This window comes from Lynx canadensis, chromosome B2 (assembly GCF_007474595.2).
Source record: "Lynx canadensis isolate LIC74 chromosome B2, mLynCan4.pri.v2, whole genome shotgun sequence".
Lineage (NCBI taxonomy): Eukaryota > Metazoa > Chordata > Mammalia > Carnivora > Felidae > Lynx > Lynx canadensis.
Window position 1 is genome coordinate 117,094,084 of NC_044307.1, and position 23,043 is coordinate 117,117,126.

At 36.8% G+C, this 23,043-nt stretch overlaps 1 protein-coding gene across 1 annotated transcript in view; it reads left to right on the forward strand.

Moving 5' to 3' along the window:
• Positions 1 to 23,043, forward strand: part of LAMA2 (laminin subunit alpha 2) — a 615,841-nt gene that overhangs the window by 152,372 nt on the left and 440,426 nt on the right. Inside the window, 1 exon segment of the mRNA XM_030316311.1 lies at positions 3,528 to 3,640. Coding sequence (XP_030172171.1) covers positions 3,528 to 3,640 — 113 coding nt within the window.

Below are 23,043 nucleotides of genomic sequence, written 5' to 3' on the forward strand. Positions count from 1 at the left end.
GGCATTTGTTTGATATTTAGTTATGCTTATGGTATTTGCTGTCATTATAAAGACCTGACACCTTTGCTATAGCTTCAACAGAACAAGTTCACTAGTGCTAATTATTAAATACGTTCAGCAGTTTTACTTTTCATTAATGAGGTAGGATGCCTCATCTCAGTGGACTGCTAATGTGATAAGACTTGAGACAAAACAAAGTCCATCCAGTTGTTTAGTTGAATTAAATCATTTATCAGTAAAAATAGAACATTTTTGTTCTGTCCTATGCTCTCATGTTCCCATAAGTAAGTCAAGGACATAAACCTTTATGTTTTTAATTAAACAAGGTATAGCAGGCTGCTTTAACAAAATTAATCTAAAAATATTCACAATCTAAAGATGGCAAACTTAATGAATATTCAGTTTTGAATAAAATTTTTCTTTTGAAGATGACTTGACGTTATTATCAAATTCCTATTGCATTGAGGACTTCATTTTGCTTTGTTTTGTGACTTTCACATTTTTTACGAAATGCAATTTGCCTGTAATTAAGATTCAGAACAGTATACATTTTGAACAGATGTATAATTTATTTTATATATATGCATAATAATGGTTAGACTATTAATAGCTGTAATGTTCCTCTGGTAACCCTGTAAGATTAGAGTTCTCATCCAAGATATGTTTACTGGCCCCTGGAAAAAAGAGAAACTGAGAAATTCCTAATTTTTTGTGAAAACAAAATGAGTGCATTTTAAAGAACGGTTCTTCATTTTGAAATTATGGTTCTTTAAAACTTTGCCTGATTCAAATGTTCATTAGTTTATGAAATAACAGTGATGGTACATTAAAAGACAGTAAAAGTTGACTGCAGGTTCCTATGTTTTACATAAATAAGCAGCTAGAACTCCTATATCAGCTCCACAAACCTCTCATACACTTTTTTTTTTCCTTTACTTTTTTCTGAAACTTAATCTGGGAACCACTGCTGTGAGTGGAGTTTTGTTAACCCTAGTTCAAGAATTGCGCACACGGTTTAAGTGAGTTGCCATTGTTGAATACCAAATGGTGGAGCCAGGTGGCGTACAGGTGGACTATTTATCCCTCATACTCCCCCCTTCATATTCCAGATCTCATGCTTTTTTCATCACCATTATCATTAGAGTACATGGCTACATGCTACACCTTGTAGGCAAACGGAGGTCCATGATTGCTCCTTGTAGTGATGAGGTTTGTTCATTATTTGAAGTATTCCTTCCATTTACCAAAAAAGATTCTGTTCTAATCTAAAAGGTTACTCTTAGGCTATTTATTTGAAACATCTCCCCGGAGAAGTAGTGTTCAGAAGTTCTCAAGACTGACGCTCCAAAGCATATGTTATCTGTGATGTATAGAAGAGTAGCAGGGAATCTAGCCTCCAGTTTATTTACATGTCTATGGGCAAATAGGCTGACTTTCAAGTGAGAATTTAGGAAGTTAAGTACCCTTAGTGCAGCCCTTGGAATAGAAATAGGAACCTCTTGGGGCAGCTGGGTGGGTTCATTGGTTAAGCGTCCAACTTCGGCTCAGGTCATGATCTCGAGGTTTGTGAGTTCGAGCCCTGCATCGGGCTCTGTGCTGACAGCTCAGAGCCTGGAGCCTGCTTGGATTCTGTGTCTCCCTCTCTCTCTGCCCCTCCCCCATTTGCTCTCTCTCTCTCTCTCTCTCTTTCTCAAAAATAAACATTAAAAAAAAAAAAGAAAAGAAGAAATAGGAACCTCTCCATCCACCTCCACTCCTGCCATTCTCACCTGTGAATGAGCTGGGCCTGCTGAGAACAGAGCAGAACTTGTGTTACTTGGAAATGAGAACAGATTTCCAATGGCTAAGAACCAAAACAGAATGAGGGCTTTGGCACCTCAGGGGTAATGGCTGCTGTTGTGAGACGTATGGAGCTAAATTGGAGAAGAAATGTGAGGTTTGAGGGGTGTCAGGAGAAAAGGAATGGTAAGAAAGAACAGTAGGTGTGGGGAGGGCTGGAGTGAATGTCCACCCCTCCCATCGTCTATCTCCAGTCTTCCTTTTATTTATTTTTAAATTATTTTAAAATTTTATTTATTCATTTTGATAAAGAGAAAGAGCAGGAGTGGGGGAAGGGCAGAGAGAGAGGGAGAGAAGGAGAGAGAGAGAGAGAGAGAGAGAGAGAGAGAGAGAGAGAGAGAATCCCACACAAGATCTGAGCAGTCAGCACAGAACCCGATGCAGGGCTTGAACTCACCCACTGAGAGATCATGGTCTGAACTGAAATCAAGGGTCCGATGCTTAACCAGCTGAGCTACCCAGGAGCCCCTCCAGTACAGAACAGTAGGTTCTGTTCTCACCTATAGGTAGTAAAGGAGAGGGAAGATCCATGTTTTGTTGGTAGGAAAGAGTTTTGTGTGCTGTTGTCTCCCTGCTTGCCATCATTGTGCAGACTCCTCCACTGAGTTAGTGATGATGGGGATGGACAATGCTAAATGAGAGGTTTGGAGTATCTTTCATTATCTTTTTATTTTTTATTTTTATTTTTTAACTTTATTTATTTTTGAGAGAGAGCACGAGCAGGGGAGGGGCAGAGAGAAAGGCAGACAGAGGATCCAAAGCAGGCTCTGCACTGACAGCAGCAAGTGCTCAAACCCCACAAACCGAACCATGAGATCACGACCTGATCCAAAGTCTGACACTCAACTGACTGAGCCACCCAGGCACCCTGCCCCTCATTATATTTGTAAATACTGGTTGAAAGTTGGCAAGTTAAGGACTGACCATGAAAAGCCTCATAGGATGGATCTGACAGCATTTTGTATTAAGCCCAGGTAACTGGCACCAGGGTGGTGCAGTCAATTAAGCATCTGACTCTCAGTTTCAGCTCAGGTGATGATCTCCCGGTTCATGGGTTTAAGCACTGCATTGGGCTCTGTGTTGATGGTGCAAAGCCTACTTGGGATTCTCTCTCTCCCTCTCTTTGCTCCTCCCTCACTCATACTGTCTCTGTCTCTCTCAAAAATAAACTTAAAAAAAAAAAATCCCAGGTAACATATTGGGCTGCCCAAGTCTTGGTAATAATGAACATGTCAAAAGGGCAAATCTTCAAGTACCCTTCAACCACAATTCAGAATTTTATGGGTTTTTTTCCCACAGTGTGGATGGCATACAAGAGCTGCCTCAAACATTAATTTTTGCATCTTGGAAGGACTGACGTGTTCATCAGATTTCAATATTATTTCTTCACACTTAATTTCTGTAGTAATCTTCAAAGTTGCCTATTTTAATTGATGGCCAGAGTGTTGAACAGCTTCTCCTATAGCCTAAGTATTTAAGCATTTCATATGCCATATAGAGTGGTCTGGAAAAGCTGGCATAAAATAAATTCTCTTAAAGATATGAATTGCTCTCTTTGTATTATTTTGCTGTTTGATATTCACATGATGATGGCTTCAACTTGGTTTTACTTTTTTTTCTTTAAAGAAACAGCGATCAATTCATTATATGTTCTTTTTTTGTCCTTTCACCTGCTGCTGATTCAATAGAGAGACACCCGATTACAAATGCTATTGATGGAAAGAACACTTGGTGGCAGAGTCCCAGTATTAAGAATGGAATTGAATACCATTATGTGACGATTACACTGGATTTACAGCAGGTATAGTCCCTCTTTTTTTTTATTTACCAATTTCTACTTTTAAAATTGTATTTTTGATTTACTATTTGTTTAGTTAGTAGTTCTTGGGTGAATTTTGCATTTATTTCTAAAGCACAATGAAAATGAATTCACATGAAGAGTTTAGAACTGAATTAGCAGCTGACTCTGTTTTGACTAATGAGAGTTAATGATGAAAATATAGATCAAGCACATTTTACATAAAGAAAATATAATAGTGCCATTTTTTAACTTTTAAAATACTACAGCTCTCCCGTTCTGATCATGGTGTGTTCACTGAAAGGTTCTTGGATAACAGGGCTCTTGAGTAAATTGCCTCTCATTACTGAGAGTTGAACAAGCTGTGACAGTTGATTCTTAAATTAAACTTGGGCCACTAAATGAGGTAACAAGCCTTGTAGTTGTACAAAATTGACGTTCAAGTTGTTCAAGTTTGTGTGGCAGAGGCCCGGGTGCCTTCTACACTTAATTTCTTTCTTCTTTTCATTCACAATATTCAGGTCAGGCTGAAGTTATTACTCAAGGACCACCATCACCCCAAATTATTTAGGCTTGCAGATAGGATGGGATCTGGTAAAGTGTTTCCATATTTTGTTGTTATTCCAAATATAAAAACTAATTTAATTGACTGAAGCCTGAGACTGGGGGCATTTTACATAGGTTGCTTCTGTAACTCAACCTCTTTCTGATTCCCTGTAATCTGTGAGGGAAAGGCTCTCAGCCATTCCTCCTGGGCCCAGTAGGGACAGAGAAGCAAAGCATTTTGGGGTTAGTGAAGGCAGAATGACCAAGATAGTTAGTGACAGATACTATATATACACTGTAGAGGTCATATTAACACAGGTAGTCATGGTGGAGGGAAGCACCAGCCAATGGGGATTGGTCACATTCTCAGAGGACCAGATAGATACCAGCCATTTCACATATGGATGCTGTGTATCATCAACAGGAGTACAACCTCCTCTATTCAGAGCTTGGGCCCATTTTTGGTCAGGGTATACACATTGGGGAACTCCAAATTGCTGGCTGGTGGGTCTCACAGGAGATCTTCTTTTTACCCATCTGGGACAATTCAGGACCTAAGCACCTGAGTGACAGCAAGGGCTCAGGGCTGCAACTAAATCACCAGGTGGCAAGGATTTATATCCACCCATACTAACAGCTGAGTTAATGGTATTTCCCAGTAAGTCTCCAAGCACTATCAAGGAATGGCAGGGCAAATTATCGCACTGATCAATCATGCTTTAGGTCAATGATCTCTGGTGCATGAATCCCCTGAGGATCCCACCTTCAAAGTGGACTTCATCCCTCTTCTGATAAAGACAGCTTAGTTCTTTATCAGTCACCGTGGTTCTCTCTCTTCATGTGGTGTTTGAAAGTTGGCCTTCGCAATCAGAAGTGATTTTGCTGTTACCTCGAGTCATTGTCGGGGATAGGGAGTTAATAAATAGTGATGGCTAATTTCTCTAGTTTACTCTCTGCTTATTCTTCAATTTGCACATGGGGCAACTTTAGAGTCAACACTTTTTTTTTTTAATGTTATTTATTTTTGAGAGGCAAAGGGACAGAATGTGAGCAGGAGAGGGGCAGGGAGAGAGGGAGACACACAATTCAAAGCAGGCTCCAGGCTCTAAGCTTTCAGCACAGAGCCTCACTCAGGGCTCAAACTCATGGACCATGAGATCATGACCTGAGCTGAAGTGGGACACTTAACCATCTGAGCCACCCAGGCAGTCTACTCTTAATATAATTTACATAAATCACTTATATTACTCTTTGCTCTCAACCATAATAGTATATATTTAATAAGCATAGCAGCATTTTTCCCTTCCAGTTTAAAACTGGATGATACCATTACAAGTTTTTATTAAATCATTTCTATCCAACATTCCTATCATTATTAATTCAACAGGTCAGAGTCCACCTGAAAGCCCATTTCTCAATGAAGACATTTCTTTTTTCCTAGGTTTGCTTTGTATCGCCACTCATCCATTCCCACATGATATCTTAAGACTTATGTGGATTGTTTTCCTGTTTAGTTTAATAGCCTTAAAATTGAGTGAATACTCCAAGACACCTTTTATAGTTGAGTCTTCATAACAAGTTATAAAATTCTATTTATAAGACAGGTCTACCTAACTCCAAAGTCTGGAGTATGCCTAGTGGAAGCCATACATGGGCCCCTATATTCCAGGATGGCACCCACCCATGTCCTTACTTATTTTAACCCCCTCCTACTTCCTGCAAATCAACCTACTGTATGTTCAAGAGAAGGGCAGTGCAATTTGTAAAATGAAATAAATCTTTATTTCTATTTGACTCAAGGTTTTAACTTAGCTAGTGTTTTAGTGACGTAAAAAGTTAAGTAGGTTTTGTAATCTGTTTTTATGATGGAATTCCTCAGGCAAGAAGGGGCTTTAGCCCTCTCCTTTGGTCTTAGGCTTGGAGTAACAAATTCCTGTAACTTGTAACACATTCCTGGAACTTGTTTAGCTAAGGAACAAAGCTGCAGGCAGGCATGTTTCAATGCATTGGCAACAGAGACAATGTGGACATCCTTAGTATTTATTTACTTCTCACAAAAATCTTAAAAGGGCAGCTGGAATTATTATCCTTATGTAATAAAAAAAAAAAAACCACTGAGACTTCAAAAAGTCAAGTGACTTGGCCTTCTTTACAAAGCTAATTATGGACAGGGCTAGGATTTCAAGCTAGGTAGTCTGAATCCAGACCAGTATTTCCTAAACTGGGATCTGAAGGCTAGCTTAGGTTGCTCATGAGAAATTTTGGTATTTAATTTTAAGAGCTTCGTTTATTGCTTGGATTCTAGAAGTACCACACTATGATCTCCTGGCTTCTATGGGAGAATACAACCATCTGTCTTATTGTAAAACGAGAGACTAGATCTCTCATTTTCTAGTACATTTTAGTATGCCTCTAACATAGCATAACTTCTGTCTTTTTTTAAACCTACATCATGAAGGATTAATAGGTTATTCAGCATAATATGAGCTATTATCCTACTGGGAACCAAGGACAGCAGTTTTCTAATGAAGAGGTAAATATCACTAAGTGTTTGTTTGTCATTGATTCAGCAAGAGCTTTGGCCATTCCTTAGCTCTCCTTTTTATTTTGAGATGTAGGAATTTCAGCCAGTGCCAGTTTTACTTGCTGTCGTTGATATATACTTGGCTCCTCCGTGAAATACTTTTAATAAAATTACTATTTTAAATATAAACAGCCACCATTGAATTTCCTTGATTAAATCTTTATAGATTACACCAGAAAATTCCTTTTTACACTTTAACATTCTAGGTAAGTATGAAAAACAAAGCAATTTACTGAGAAGAGAGTGGCTCCTTATTTTATTAATAGATTGTTTTCAGATTTTTATTACTGAGGAATTATTAACTTTTCCCAATTCTGTTATTTACTCACAGCATATCTTGAGCAAATGACTTCATCATGCTGTGCCCCAATTTCTAGATTACCATAATAAATATTACAATATCATGGTAAGAAATCTGAAGTGATGATAATAGCAAAATAGCAATTTTGGGTATTATAAGGTCCTGGTATCAGCATAAACTTGAAGAGAAACTTAACTCACAATGTGTATACAAAAATCCAGTATGATGACAAAGAAAAATATACAGCAATTTAAAAGACAATAATGGGGACTTAAAAGTTAATAGGATATCCAAAATAGTCCCTTTTAACTCATTTCCAACCAGATTTTTGCTATAATATGGGTTATATCTGATCTCATTTTTTGACTTAAAAAAAATCTGGCCATTTTCTCTCTCTTTGATTTATTTAGGAAGAAAGCCAAGTGGAGGCAAGTGAGATAAAATATAGGCGGGCAGGCAGCTTTTTGATAGACTTTGTTAATATAAAGTGAGGTCATTTTCATTCCTGCATAATCCAGGTATGCCATGAAATTAGTTATACACATGTGAAGGAATCTCCTTCATTTTGATAAACAATTCACTTCTCTTCCTGGTCTATCCCCCAAAACTAAAAAATGCATTTGTAAAGAAAGATAGTCTTGAAGCTACAGAGATCTTGACCTAAATATTTTATTCATTGACCTTACAGAGACATATTTAGTGAGTTAGGTTAACAGTGTTAAATGAGGTTTGGAAGGAGGTTGAATTAGCATTACTGTGCAAATACTATGGTTTTAGAATCTGTGTGAGTAGCATGGAAACATTTTTCCTATATCTTTAAACTGTTGGTGAAATGATTGAACATTTTTGTAATAATAAAGTGTGAAATACATTAAAATATTTCAGTATGTTCAATTTTTTCATATATTCAATATTTTCTTGTTTAAACATAATAAGGATGGTCAAATTTTCAATCTCAAAGGAAGATTGTTATCCTTTCATTGCATATTCTTTTCTCACACTCCTCTTACTCATTCCTGTTAACAAATCCATTGTCCTATAGCTTAGAGAACATTAGCTCCACCTATTAAAGAATGAAAAGAGAGAGAGAGAGAGAATTTATAAGCATTCAAGAGGTTGGTTGGAGTATAAATGATATACATTTAATTAATATCTCATTATCTAAGCAAAAGAGACATACACATGTAATATATTAAAAAGCCATACAATATTTATTTATTTTTTAAACGTTTACTTACTTTTGAGACAGAGAGAGACAGAGCATGAACGGGGGAGGGGCAGAGAGAGAGGGAGACACAGAATCGGAAGAAGGCTCCAGGCTCTGAGCCATCAGCCCAGAGCCCGACACAGGGCTCGATCTCACGGACTGCGAGATCGTGACCTGAGCTGAAGTCGGATGCTTAACCGACTGAGCCACCCAGGCGCCCCATGCCATACAAGATTTAAATAGTGTTGCTGAATATGCTTCTGTTCAATACGATGTAAGTCTATTCAATGTAAGGGTTTTCTCCTGGAGACAGATCTCTACAAAGGCATTATTAGCCCATGGTGTGGTGATCAGATGTTTATTTCCCAATAGTCCCACTCTATTTTGAGTCCTTGAAGACAGAGGCTTCCATTTATTCCATTGTGGAGCTCGGCATTTAGCAAGAACTCAGGAGATTTGATGAAAGAATAGCCCATGGGTGCTCTTCAAATCACTGAATTTTTTCCTGGTAGTATTTGGGCCACTACTAAATTGATGAATACAAAACCATCAATAGAGGAAATTATGATCTACACATTCAAGATGTCCTACATAGATACATCTTGTTTAGTATAGCAGAATATGATTACAATCACTGTTCTTGCCTTAGTTTTTGTTGTTGTTGTTGTTGTTGTTCTTTTAAGATCATTGATTGAATGTCATAAATCGAATGAATCTATGGTTAATTAGAAAATATATTCTTCCTCTAAGTGAATTTATGCTGACCTCTTAATCATTAATGAAGGTGACAACCAGCTTTAGTGTCTACATTGTGTGGAACATTAGTTCTAATTGTCTCAGGTCTACTTTCAACATTGCAGTCACATGGATCCTATTAGTACAAAATCAGATTATATCACTCTTTTCAATAAAGCTCCCTAATGGCCTTCCATCTCACCCAGTGGGAAAAGCACAATGACCCAGGAGGATTTACAGGATTTTTTTTCACCCCATTTCATTTCTGGACTCATCTCCCTGTTCATTTGCCCTTCTGGTGTCCTCTTCAGGTCTTAAAGGCCTGCCTCAGGACCTTTGCACTTACTCTTCTCTGTTTGGAATCATTTCCCCCAATTTACATTTAAGCTGTTTCCTCTCTTCCTCTGGGCTTTTATTCAAACGCCACCTTCTTAGAGAGAACATCTCTGATAATCCTATTTAAAATTACAAACTCCTCTCTACTTCCTAACCCACTTCCCAATATATTTTCTCCATAAAATATATTGCAACCTCGCTTACTATGCATATTTTACTATTTATGTTGAATGTCGCTTTTACCTCTTGTTCGAAATGCAATTTTCATGGGAGTTGAGATATTTTTCTTTTTTTAATGTTTATTTTATTTGTGTGTGTGTGAGAGAGAGAGAGGGGGAGAGGAAGTAGGGGAAGGGAAGGGAGACACAGAGAATACAAAGCAGGCTCTAGGCTCCTAACTATCAGCACAAAGCCCGACACAGGGCTTAAATTCACAGACTGCAAGATCATGACCCAAGTCAAAATCAGATACTTAACATACTGAGCCACCCAGGTGCCTCTGTGTTGTTTTTTTTTTTTTAATCACCACATTCTAAGCACTTAGACTAGTGACCAGCATATGAAGCACTCAATAAATTTATGCTGAATGAATAAATGATTAAATGAATGAACAGTGCAAAACATTAATCCGTGAGGTAAGCATCTTAATAAAGTTGAGAATTAAACAAAAGATGAAGTAATCTCATTGTGATGTTATAATAAAATATGCTGTACGTTTTAAAATTTGTGACTTTTTTTTTTTTTTCAACGTTTATTTATTTTTGGGACAGAGAGAGACAGAGCATGAACGGGGGAGGGGCAGAGAGAGAGGGAGACACAGAACCGGAAACAGGCTCCAGGCTCTGAGCCATCAGCCCAGAGCCCGACGCGGGGCTCGAACTCACGGACTGCGAGATCGTGACCTGGCTGAAGTCGGACGCTTAACCAACTGCGTCACCCAGGCGCCCCTAAAATTTGTGACTTTTTCTTTAAGTCTCAGGCTGAATAACACAAAGTAAATTTATTCACTAATCCTCTTTCCAAACATATTCTAAACCTCAGTCATATTTGTCACCCTATATGACTTTACCATGTTTGTAGCTTTTAGGAAAAGCAGGTGTTAATTCATTTAACTCTTCTTCTGTCACAGAGAAGTAAGTAAGACTGTAATTTTTAAAATATATACATATATATATTTTTAAATGTTTATTTTTAAGAGACAGAGCATGAGCAGGGGAGGGGCAGAGAGAGGGAGAGGATCAGAAGCGGGCTCCACACTGACAGCAGAGAGCCCAACGTGGGGCTCGAACTCACGACTGCGAGACCACGACCGGAGCCTAAGTTGGTCACTTAACCGACTGAGCCACCCAGGCAACCCAAGGCTGTAATTTTTTGAGTTTATATTTTATTATTTCTTAGTGAAAAAGGAAAAGTAGATGTAAAAGGGGAGGAAAGCCTACCATGATGCTACATAAATGAGAGTATAGACACAGGATGCATGTATTTTGATATAAAATGCTGATAAATTATTGCAGCATCATGATAATGGGAGTGTTTGGAGATACAGATCGTATTTCAGGTGGTCTCAAGATGACTGTCCTGGAAAATGATTCTTGAAACCAGAGAATAAATTAGAGAATTGTTTATTTAAAAACAGAATAATACATAAGGAAGAGATTGTTAAAAATCTGTGGGAAAGGATCTGTTAAAATTTTAAAATCGTACTAATTCTGTTATGGAAAGTCTGAACAGAACTGCCTAAAATAGACCGAACGTGGGCAGTTTTCACAGCTGTCTGACGACTTCCACACATAAAACACAACTGCATTTCATCACGCTGGTGTATATTGTGTCTTCTCCCATTTTATTCTTGGAGTCTAAGTTTTATAACATATCCTATATGTTACATATATTATGTCTATGATTGTATCTATAGATTACATGCACATCTATTTCTTTAGAGGCTGACTATGTATTTAAGTTATACGATAACATGTGTGTTTTAGTTCGTAGATAATACATGTTCTCATTATGACCCCGAGTCTCTAAAATACTGGCAAAAAGGATGAGAATAAGGCTAAAAAGAAAGGAGTAAATAACCTTGTGCCCGAGCTCCAGTTCCTGACCTGTCACTTATCAGTTCATTTGTCTTTGGTAAATTGTCCCATTTTTACACCCCTCGATTTGGTCACATAGAGAATGGAGATAATAGTACCACTTCTTTCTGAAGACGATCGTTATAAGGATAAAGTGATGTAAGGTAGGCAAATTGCCTTGCACACTACTGCACATTACTTGATACTCAGTAAAAATTAGTTCCTGGCCTTCTACTGAAAGTAATGCTGAGCAGAGAACAATGGCAATGCTGTAAAAAAGCAAAGCCAAAGCTAGGTTAAGTTCAAAAACAGTTTAATTACTGAGATATTTAAGTAATATTTACAAGTTTCACTTGGCATATAACTTAAGAAAATTGTTGTACTTAATAGACGGTAACTTATGAAAATTAATATTTATATAGAGAAAGTCTAAAAAGCGTCACTTTTACATTGAAACTCTTTTATAACACCATCTGTACTATTTTGCTGTGATTATATCCTCTCGGCTACTTAAATTTTTAATCATTAGGAAGTAATCCTATTCATTACTAGTATGCTGTTCAAAACTTTTCTTGCCTGGTATCATTTTACTTATATCAGCTTCATTTTGTTATCATTTATGAGATTTTCAAAAATCTTTTCATTAATTTCCATCTAGCTGCCACCTTCCATTTTATACATGGTTTCTTATAAACGGCATAGAGATGAGTTTTGACATTTTATCTAGTCTGACAATGTCTTTTATTTATTTTTTTAATTTTCTTTTTTTTTTAATGTTTATTTATTTTTGAGAGAGAGAGAGAGAGAGTGAGCAGGGGAGGGGCAGAGAGAGAGGGAGACACAGAATCCGAAGCAGGCGCCAGGCTCCGATCTGTCAACACGGGGCTTGAACTCACAAACTGTGAGATCATGATCTGAGCCAAAGTCAGACACCCAACCGACTGAGCCACTCAGGAGCCCAACAATGTCTTTTAAAAACATTTATTTTCCATGTATCTTTACCTGTCTAAGGGGTTTATCAAAGTGAAGCATGTATACAAAAAAAAAAAAAAAAAGATAAATCATAAGTGAAAAGCTTGGTGAATTTTCACAAAGTGAACCTACCTAAGTACCACCTAGATCAAGATGACCAGCATCTTAGAAACTACCCTCATGCTTTCTCTAAATCTTTCTCTCCTCTCTTCCCCTAAAGATAACCAGTGTTCTAATTTCCATTCAGCAGTGAAGCCATTTAACCCTAGAAGTTTTCTCTGTGGATAGGATTTTAGGTACAGATCAATAGCTATAAGAAATGTAAGCCTCTTCAGAGTTTTTCTTATTTTCTCTGTTGAGTTGAGCTTTTTAGTGAATTCATCCATTTTCCCTGTATTTTCAAATGTATTGGCACAAAGTTGTGAATGATATACTGTTATTACCTTTTCAAGGTATAAATGATTTGTAGTGATGCTCTTTTTTTTTCATTCCAACATTGTTTTGCAAACTTTTTTGTCCTCAACAGCTTTAATAGGTTTTATAATTTTGTTAGTCTTTTCAAATAGTTGATTTTTGACTTGGCTGATTTTCTCTATTAGATTAAATATTGCATTGAATATTGCATTGAATTCCAATTTTATGTGTCTTTTTTTTAACTTTTAGTTACTTTAGATTTTAGATGACTTTTTTTATCTTCTTGAATAGGTTCCTAAATTATCAATATTTTAGTCTTTCTTTTCTTCACACATATTTTTTTAAGGGTACATATTTGCCCCCATACATGATTTTAGTTATATAAGATTGATTATGTTGCATTTTTCATTATTATTTATTGAAAAATATCTCTGGAGCACCTGAGTGGCTCAGGTGGGTAAGCATCTGACTCTTGATTTTGGCTCAGGTCATGATCTCATGGTTCGTGAGTTCGAGCCCCACGTTGGGCTCTGCGCTGACAGTGTGGAGCCTGCTTGGGATTCTCTCTCTCCCTGTCTCTCTGCTCCCCCTCACCCCCTACTTGCACTCTCTCTCTCTCAAAATAAATAAACCAAAAAAAAAAAAAACTTAAAAATATTTTCAACATCCCTCATAATTTCTTTTGTGACTTATGAGTTACCTAGAAGTTAAGTGCTTCATTTCCCAACTATTGAATGTTTTTCTCATCTTTTTGTTTCTGTTTTTATCTCACTTAATTTTACCATGGTCATTCATGTTTTCAATTCTTTGAGACTCAGGTTTTTGAGCCTTGTTTTCATCTAGCATATGGTTAGTAGCATTTGCACACTCTGGAAGAATGTGGATTCTGTACTTGTTGGCTGCAGTGTTTTAAATACATCAGTGAGTTATGTATGTCTTTGTGAATATATATTGAGACTATTTTGTTAGGGGCATACAAACTTAAGATTGGAGCTGTATTAATCTTCTTTCCATACTTTTGCTAGCAATAATTCCATCCTTAAGGTTTACTTTTGTAGCTTCACTAGCTTCCGTTTTGTTAGTGTTGCATGATACACTATTTTCCATTCCTCTTGGTGTCCTTATATATAAGGAGTACCTTTTGTGAGCAGTATGTAGTTGAATTGAATTTAACCAGTTAAATAATCTTTGTCTTTAAATTGGATGTTTAATTTACATTTAATATTACAACTGATATTTGGGTTCAAAGTGCCACATTCCCTTTGTTTCCTATTTGTCTTTTGTAATTTTTTTTCTGCCTTCTTTTTTTTTGATATTAAATACTTTTCCACATTTAATCATTTGACTTATCCTTTCATTAACTTGTGTTCTGTGCAGTCTTTATTACTAATTACCATAAATATTATAGGACTCATCTTTGATTTCTCAGAACTTGCTATAAATTTGTATGTTTATCATTTCCAAGCCAGGCAAGACCTTAAAACACTTCACCACCATATTGTCCACTCACCCCATCCCTTACCCAGTCATATTTTGTCTTGATGTGTTAATTCCATGTCTATATTAAGCTCCATAAGAAGTAAATGTTACTGTCATAAACAGACAGTATTCATTTAATTTTGAACATGTTTAAGTTTTTCTGTTTCTCTGTTTATTCTTTGTGTACTTCCCTCTGAGGTCATTTCTCTCTTGCTTTTTTTGTAAATTTTTTTAATGTTTATTTATATTTGAGAGAGACAAAGAGAGAGGATGAGAGGCAGGGAGAAAAGGAGACACAGAATCTGAAGTAGACTCCAGGTTCCAAGCTGTCAACACAGAGCCTGACATGGGGCTCAAACTCATGAGCAGTGAGATCATGACCTGAAATGAAGTTGGATGCTTAACTGACTGAGCCACCCAGCCACCCCTATTTTTTGTTTAATGGAAGAGTTTCTTGGTGACAAATTCTCTCAATTTTTTTTTCCTGAAAGCCTCTATTTTTCCTTTATTTTTGATTCATATTCTTCATTAGGAATAACATTTTGTTTAAGTTATTTTCTTCTAGCACTTTAAAGATTTCATTCCATTGTTGCCTGGCTTTCATAATTTTTGCTGAGAAGTCAGTTAATTTTTTTTTTTTTTTTTTTTTTTTTTTGCTTCTCCTTTGAAGGAAAGGTGACTTTTTCCTTTGTCTCCTTTGAAGATTTTATTTCTTTGACTCTGATGTTCAGGAATTTACCACAGTGTCTAGGAATATGAATACTAGTTGGGATTCAAAACCTTTTGAACTCTGTGGATTGATGTCTTTCACTCATTTGGAAAAATTCCCAGCCAGTATTTCCTCAAATGTTGTTACTGTCCACTTTCCCTCTTCTATTTCTGGGACTCCAATTACAAATATGCCAGGCTTTTTGTCAAGTCCATGATGTATTCTATGCTTTACTTTTTTTTTCCTTTTCTTCTGCCCTTCTTTTAACATTTTCTGGTGACCTTTTTTAGTATGCCCATCCTTTCTTCTGTTGGATCTAATCTATTAAACACTAAACACTAAATTTACTAAATTCTTTCAGCAATTCTGTTTTTCAGTTCTTAAATTTCCATTTGATAGGTTTTAAAAATAGATTTCAAACTCCTTCATTTATTCATCGCAAGACATTAATCACAGGTTTTTTTTTAATTTTTTTAATTTATTTTTGAGACAGAGAGAGACAGAGCATGAATGGGGGAGGGTCAGAGAGAGAGGGAGACATAGAATCCGAAACAGGCTCCAGGCTCTGAGCGGTCAGCACAGAGCCCAATGCGGGGCTCGAACTCATGGACCGTGAGATCACGACCCGAGCCGAAGTCGGACGCTCAACCAACTGAGCCACCCAGGCGCCCCAATCACAGGTATTTTTAATTACATGTCTGATAACTACATGTAAACCATCTGTGAGTTTGTTTTCATTGTCTTTTTCTTCTTGGTTTATTCATGGAAAACTTGTTAGTTTTATTATTATTAAATAATGTGCATTGTGTCTGAAAATCTGTAACAGTTCTCTTCAATGGATTTATTTTTATTCTGGCAAGAGTTAGAATAGGGCCAGCTTGCCCTGATTCAATCAGCTATTAAGATGTTTTGTGCCTTTATCAGGGATTCTGAGGGCTGTTTCTGATTAGACCTTATTTCTAGAGGTGGCCATTCAGGGATCCCAGCAGACAGCATTTTATTCCCTTCTTGGCTGACTCTGTACTCCAAATTTTGTCTTCTCAGATCTATGAGATTTCCAAAGATCTGCTTAGCATTTCACTACTTATGAGTTCATTTTTGCATGCTGTTTATCTTCTGGCTCCTTCACCACTTAATTGGTAGATCTGTTGAAGGCAAAAGCTGAACAGAAAGTAGGAATCACTTTCTACAGCTCATGACCCTTCACATGCTAGCTTCACATTTTTTCAATGGCTTGTGACTTCATAGCTGTGAACTTCAGTGTTCATCTTCTCATCCTGTGGGACTGATGAAAGCCCTAGAATGTAGCTTTGTCTTTGAGCTTCAATTCAATTCACCTTTTAGTACACCAGTGAATACTCTGAGAGGAACATGGCCAGCTCATCCTGATCTATATCCTTTTAATCACATCTGACTGCCTTCATTGCTCTCTGATGCCTTCAAACAACTGTTTTTGGTGTTTTATTCAGCATTTATAGTGTGTCTCTTTGAGAGAAAGTAGAAAATATGTCTGTGCTATTTGTGGCTTTAAAAACAAAAATCCGAGTGTATTCTTTTTTTAAAAAAAAATGTTTATTTATTTTGAGAGAGGGAGAGAGAGAGAGAGAGATCACAACGAGGGGAGGGGCAGAGATAGAAGGAGAGGGAAAGAATCCCAAGCAGACTCTGTGCTGACAGCACAGATGTGAGGGCTTGAACTTACTCTGTGATCATGACCTGAGCCAAAATCAAGCTTCAGTCACTTACCTGATTGAGCTATCCAGGCGCCCCCAGAGTGTATTATCTAATGAGAATTCTTTTTGTGTGTGAATTTAAGGAGTAGTCTCAATTATTGCTTCAGTATTAAAATATACTAATTATTGGGAATTTTTTGATGGATTATAAAGAATAAGAAAGAATATTTAAGATTAGGATCATCCTGGAAAATCTGGGATGCATGAGTTTACCACCTAAAGTAGTCCTGAACAAAGTCGGTAAATCCTAAGTAAGAAGCCCTATGCCCTTTATGGTATCTGTCCTGAATAACATATAAATAAAATAACAAGGCTGCATTTGAAAGATATTAATTGAACAACTGCTACTTGACACTAACTGTTCTTAGCCTGAGCATCTGGCCATGAAGGAGACAGAAGTTCTGTTTTTTCAGGATTTTACATTCTAATTGTAGGGGGCTATGGTGGTTTTCTGAGGGTGAGAGAAGAGACATAGAAAATTAGGTAAATAATTACAGTAGTGAAAGTGTCATGGAGAAAAAAAACAGAACAGGATGATACAATAGAAAGTGATAAAAGTAGCTACTTTATTTATGTACTCTGTCTATGCATTTTTCAGAAAGTGATATTTGAACTAAGAATTGAATAACAGAAAGTACCAGTCATGGAAAAAGCTGAGTAAAGTATGTATCAGGCAGGAATACACTTGGTGTGGTGAGGAATGGAAAGAAGTCCCATGTGGCTGGAACATAGTGATCAAGAGCGAAAGTCATGAGACGATGTCCCCATGGAATCCAGATCTAGTTAGTTCCTGTAGGAAGTAGTCAGTCCTGATGAGGAGTTAGATTTAATTCTGAGTATAATAGGAGACATACATTGGGATTTAAGTCAGGAGTAATATGATTTCACTTATTTTGATAAAAATATTAGTCTGCCAGCTAAATGCAGAATGATAGCAGTGAAATAAGCAGGAAACTAAGTAACAATTGCAAAAGCAATGAGGGACTCTAATCAAGAGATGTTTGTGACTTGGACCATGGCAATGGTAGCAGAGATGGACAGAAGTAATAGGTTAAGATTAACTGTAGAGGTTGGTGTGACCAGAGTTGATAGTGGAATGGGGGTAGAGAGTGTGGCAGAGATGTTGACTCCTAGGATTTTGGCCGGAAGGAATATATTTTGTGGAGATTGTATGGGCTGAAGGAGGAGCAGGTTGGGGATGCTAAATAGTAGATAAGGACTCTGTTTAACATTCATTGTTTGAAATGTGCACTATCCCTCCAAGTGGAAACATTAAAGAGACAATTCAATTTACAAGTCTGGAGTTTAGTGGAGAAACCAGAGGTAGTGATGTGAATTTGGATATCACTGGCACAGCAATTTCATTTAACACAAAGGCCTCATTGAACATCACCTAGAAAGAAAGTGTAGAGTTAAAAGGATGTCCTAAAATTGAACTGTAGTCATTTCAGATTTAGAGGTGACTGCAGTAGGGAGGAGAGGAAGGCGAAATCAAAGAAGCCAAGATAAAATCTATCAAAAAAGAAGGAGTGATCAACCATGGTGGTGTAGCTGCTGAGAGGGAGGAGTGAAACCACTCAGCTGTTGGAAATATCAGAATGTGGGGGAAAAACATTAAAGTTCAATTAATAACAATGTTTTAAGAGATCCTTAATAAAGGTGATGGCTCCAAGCACTGAGACTTGATATGGAAACTCCCACCACAGCAATACCTACTAGTGTTCAGTTTATTTGCTTAAATGTACATATGTTCATATAGCCAAATTATGGAATGAGCCTAAATGTCCATCAACTGATGAATGGATAAAGATGTGGTTTATATATACAATGGAAAACTACTTGGCAATGAGAAAGAATGAAATCTGGCCATTTGTAGCAATGTGAATGGAACTGGAGGGTATTATGCTAAGTGAAATAAGTCAGTCAGAGATAGACAGATACCATATGTTTTCACTCACATGTGGATCTGGAGAAACTTAAGACCATGGGGGAAGGGAAGGGGAAAAAATGCTACAAACAGAGAGGGATGGAGGCAAACCATAAGCGACTCTTAAATACATAGAACAAACTGAGGGTTGTTGAGGGTGGGGGAGAGGGGAAAGTGGGTGATGGGCATTGAGGAGGGCATTTGTTGGGATGAGCACTGGGTGTTGTATGGAAACCAATTTGACAGAAATTATATTAAAAATAAATGCACATATGTTGATAATTTTTTAACTAAGGTGCCAGCTAATAAAACTGTACAGAAAAAAAAATTGTAGCATCCTTTACTTATTAGCTAGGTTGTGTCTAAATATTAAAAGTAATCTATTTTCTGTCAAAATACCTCAGTTTTGTTTGCTTTTACAAATATTTTAATGTGGCTTTTCAGCCAAGTGTGCTGTCAGAAGGTTATGGTAGATTAATCTCAAATTAGCTGAAACAATAAACTCAACTAAAAGAAAAATCAGTCTCATAAAGTACTACAACCAAGGAAATCAGCCCAAAACACTAATGAGCAGTTGCCTCTCTGCATTGGGTCATTATGATTATATTAATTTAATAAGTCAGTTTGGGAAGCAGAGATGAATCATCTCCAAAATATAAAGACTTAATTTAGCTGTCTGCCTTCATAGATTTCACTTTCTCTGTCCTAAAATCTTATAGGAGTGGTATGCAATATGTGATTTTCTCTGTAATATGACTTAAATGCAATTTTCAGTTTTGCTTCTTCGTCAGCCTTGCTGCCACCTACCCTCAATTATCTCATTTCAAACGATAAGCTTTTCCATCCATCAATGTTGAGAATAATGTATTTATTTTTTTTTTAATTTTTTTTTGAACATTTTTATTTATTTTTGGGACACAGAGAGACAAAGCATGAACGGGGGAGGGGCAGAGAGAGAGAGGGAGACACAGAATTGGAAACAGGCTCCAGGCTCCGAGCCATCAGCCCAGAGCCCGACGCGGGGCTCGAACTCACGGACCGCGAGATCGTGACCTGGCTGAAGTCGGACGCTTAACCGACTGCGCCACCCAGGCGCCCGAGAATAATGTATTTAATCAATGATTCGGACATTATGGCACTATTTATAAAATGAGATAAAAAAATCAAGAAGTAGAGTAAGAAAGTAAAAAGGTATTGTCCACTGATTTTAGAAGATATTCAAGATCATTAAATCAGCCACAAAATAGGTTCTAATATAAGGCTGCCATTTATTTTAATGTAGTATGAGTAACTGAGGCTTCACAGAAATTTTTTTCATGAAGAGCATAACGTGCTGATGTCATGATTAGCATGACTCCACCTGCCATTTGGGGATTTCAAGTGACCCTGCCACCATTTTATACACGTAACCAGATAAAAATGGGTATATACCAGGAAACAGAGGAGAAGGTATTGAGTAGGTGTGCGTCTTAGTCCATTTGGACTGTGATAACAAAATATCACAGGTTGGGTTGCTTATGAACAACAGAACTTTATTTCTCACAGTGTTGGTGGCTGGAGGTTTGAGATTCTCATTGTAGCCTCACATGGCAGAAGGACTACGGAGCTCTGGGAAGCCTCTTTGAAATAGGGACACATCCCAGTCATGTGAGCTCGGACTTCATGACCTAAACACATCCAAAAGCTCCACTTCATAAAGCCGTCACCTTGGGAATTAGGATTTCAGTGTATGAATTTGGTGGAGGGATAAGGACACAGACTACAGCAGTGCTACTCTATGTGATGATGTGTTATAGAATACCGGATGTAATATATAGCACCCTATATATCTTTCTTCTAAGAGAACCTCCTAGGACTTCCTGATTCATCCCTGAAAAAGTCCCCCTCCCCTTTTTTTTACATTACCTTTTGATATGAAATTGTTTTTTTTTTATTTGCATCATTGTTCTCTCCGACAATCAACATAATATTTTTCACTTTCATTGAGAAGAGAGTCAATGCTCCTTAGTTATATTTCATTAAAGATCATCTTTAAAAAAAATACTTAAGCAATATTTAACACTTTGGACCATATTTTCACTTATGATAAACGACTCAGAGTATGCTATGATTCATTCTTTAAAAATTACAGTAAAATCCACATAACATGAAATTTACCATCTTGACCATTTTTAAGTTTATAGTTCAGTGGCATTAAGCTCCTTTACTCTGTTGTGCTAGCATCACCATGAGTCACCGCTTTTTTCATCTTACATAACTGAAATTATGACCCAGTAAATGACTTCCCATTTGCCCTTCCTCCCAGCCCCTGGCATCCACTATCCTACTTTTCGTCTCTATGCATTTAACTACATATGTCACATAAGTGGAATCATACAATATTGGGCTTTTTGTGACTGGCTTATTTCACAGAGCGCAACATTCTCAAATCCATTCATGTTGTAGCAGGTGTCAGAATTTCCTTCCTTTGGGGCTGAATAATATTTCCTTGTTGTATACACCATATATATTTTTTTACCCATTCATCAATCCATGGACACTTTACTTGGGTTGCTTCCACATTTTGACTATTGCAAATGACATTGCTCTGAACATAGGTGTACGAAATTCTATTTGAGCCTCTGCTTTTATTTCTTTAGGGGTATGTACCCAGAATTGGAATTGCTAGATCATACACTAATTTAATCTGTAATTTTTGGAGGAACTGCTATAGTTTTCCACAGCAGTTGCTCCGTTTTACGTGCCTGCCACTAGGGCATAAAGATTCTAATTTTTGTGCACCTTTACCAACACTTGTTATTTTCTGCCTTTTTTTCTTTGACAGATGACTTCCTAATGGATATGGAGTAGTCATGGTTCAGATTTTATTTTACAGTAACTTTTAGACCATATGCTGTTGGAAAGAATAGCAGTAATGAGTGTCCACGTAAAGTCTGAGAATCTAGAAACATGAAAGTTACAGAAAGTACGTTAAAGGAAGTTAAATCCTGAGTAATTTTGCTCAGCTTGCTGAAATGTCTCATCAACAAAAGGACAGTGATAATTCCAAGAGTCTGGAAGTGAACTATTATTGTTTCATAAATTATGGTTTTTATGATATAAATAATATTATAAATAAAATATGTAGAACACTTGTGTCTAGAAGTACAACACAGGGGGTGCCTGGGTGGCTCAGTTGATTAAGCGTCTGACTTTGTCTCAGGTCATGATCTAATGGTTCATGAGTTCAAGCTCTCTGTTGGCCTCTGTGCTGACAGCTCAAAGCCTGGAGCCTGCTTCAGATTCTGTGTCTCACTGTCTCTCTCTGCCCCTCCCCACTCACCTCTGTCTCTCTCTCACTCTTTCAAAAATAAATAAACACTAAAATTTTTTTTAGAAATACAAAACAGGTACTCTTGTCTCTAGGGAGTTAACTACCAGTGCTTTTTGAAAATCTATTTTGTCCTGGGCACTGGGCAAAATGTTGTACATGAATCATCTTACAGAGTTTTTTTCAACTCTGTGAGAGCGATACTATTACAGATGAGAGGGTTTTGCATCAAGGAGATTTAGCAACTTGATCTAGCAAGTAATAGAACCAGAGTCCAAATTCAGTTCTTCCTGATTTCAGAGCCTGCTGTCTATACTCCAAACAGACATTCATGCAACTTAACTCCTTACCCAAACCCTGGAGTAATTCAGAGCATCAGGGCTTGTCTGTATGCAATATATATATTTTTATGTATCATGGCATGTGTACATGCCAATAATTGTGATAATCTTACTAAAAATAGGAATATATTAATATAAAAGGGGGTTAATTTTTAAAATTCTACCTTTAAATTAAATTTAGGATTTACCAAAAATACTACTATCCTCTGATATATATGCATAGATATAACTTGAAATATTTAGTTGACTATTTAAATGTCTGTATTTTTTTTATATTTTCAAAATGTTTTGTACAGAGTTACTGCATTATTAAATGTGATTTTTTGGTCAATAAGTACTTTTAATGATATTCAGAATTTGTGGGTCTTTGACAAGAAAATTCTTTGGGTTAATTGCAATTGCAATAGACTAAACATTCCTCTAGAAGGTTTGAGAAAGGCCATCATTGATCCAATTTGATCAAAGTGATTTCCAGAAGTTTAAACTCTTATTTCTTGTTTTTAGTATGATTCATAGATTTTCCTAAGAAAGGGCTTTAAAATTTTTCTCTAGTAATCACAATAAAAGCCTGCCTAAATGGTCCCATATCAACATAGCTTTTGAAGTCTTTATTACTTATGGACATTAAATAGAATTCTATAACCTTTTACAAAACAAACATTTCTGAAGACATAAATAATAAATACAATATTTTAAATACAATAAATTACAAATTTTTTATATTGTTCTCAAATGTA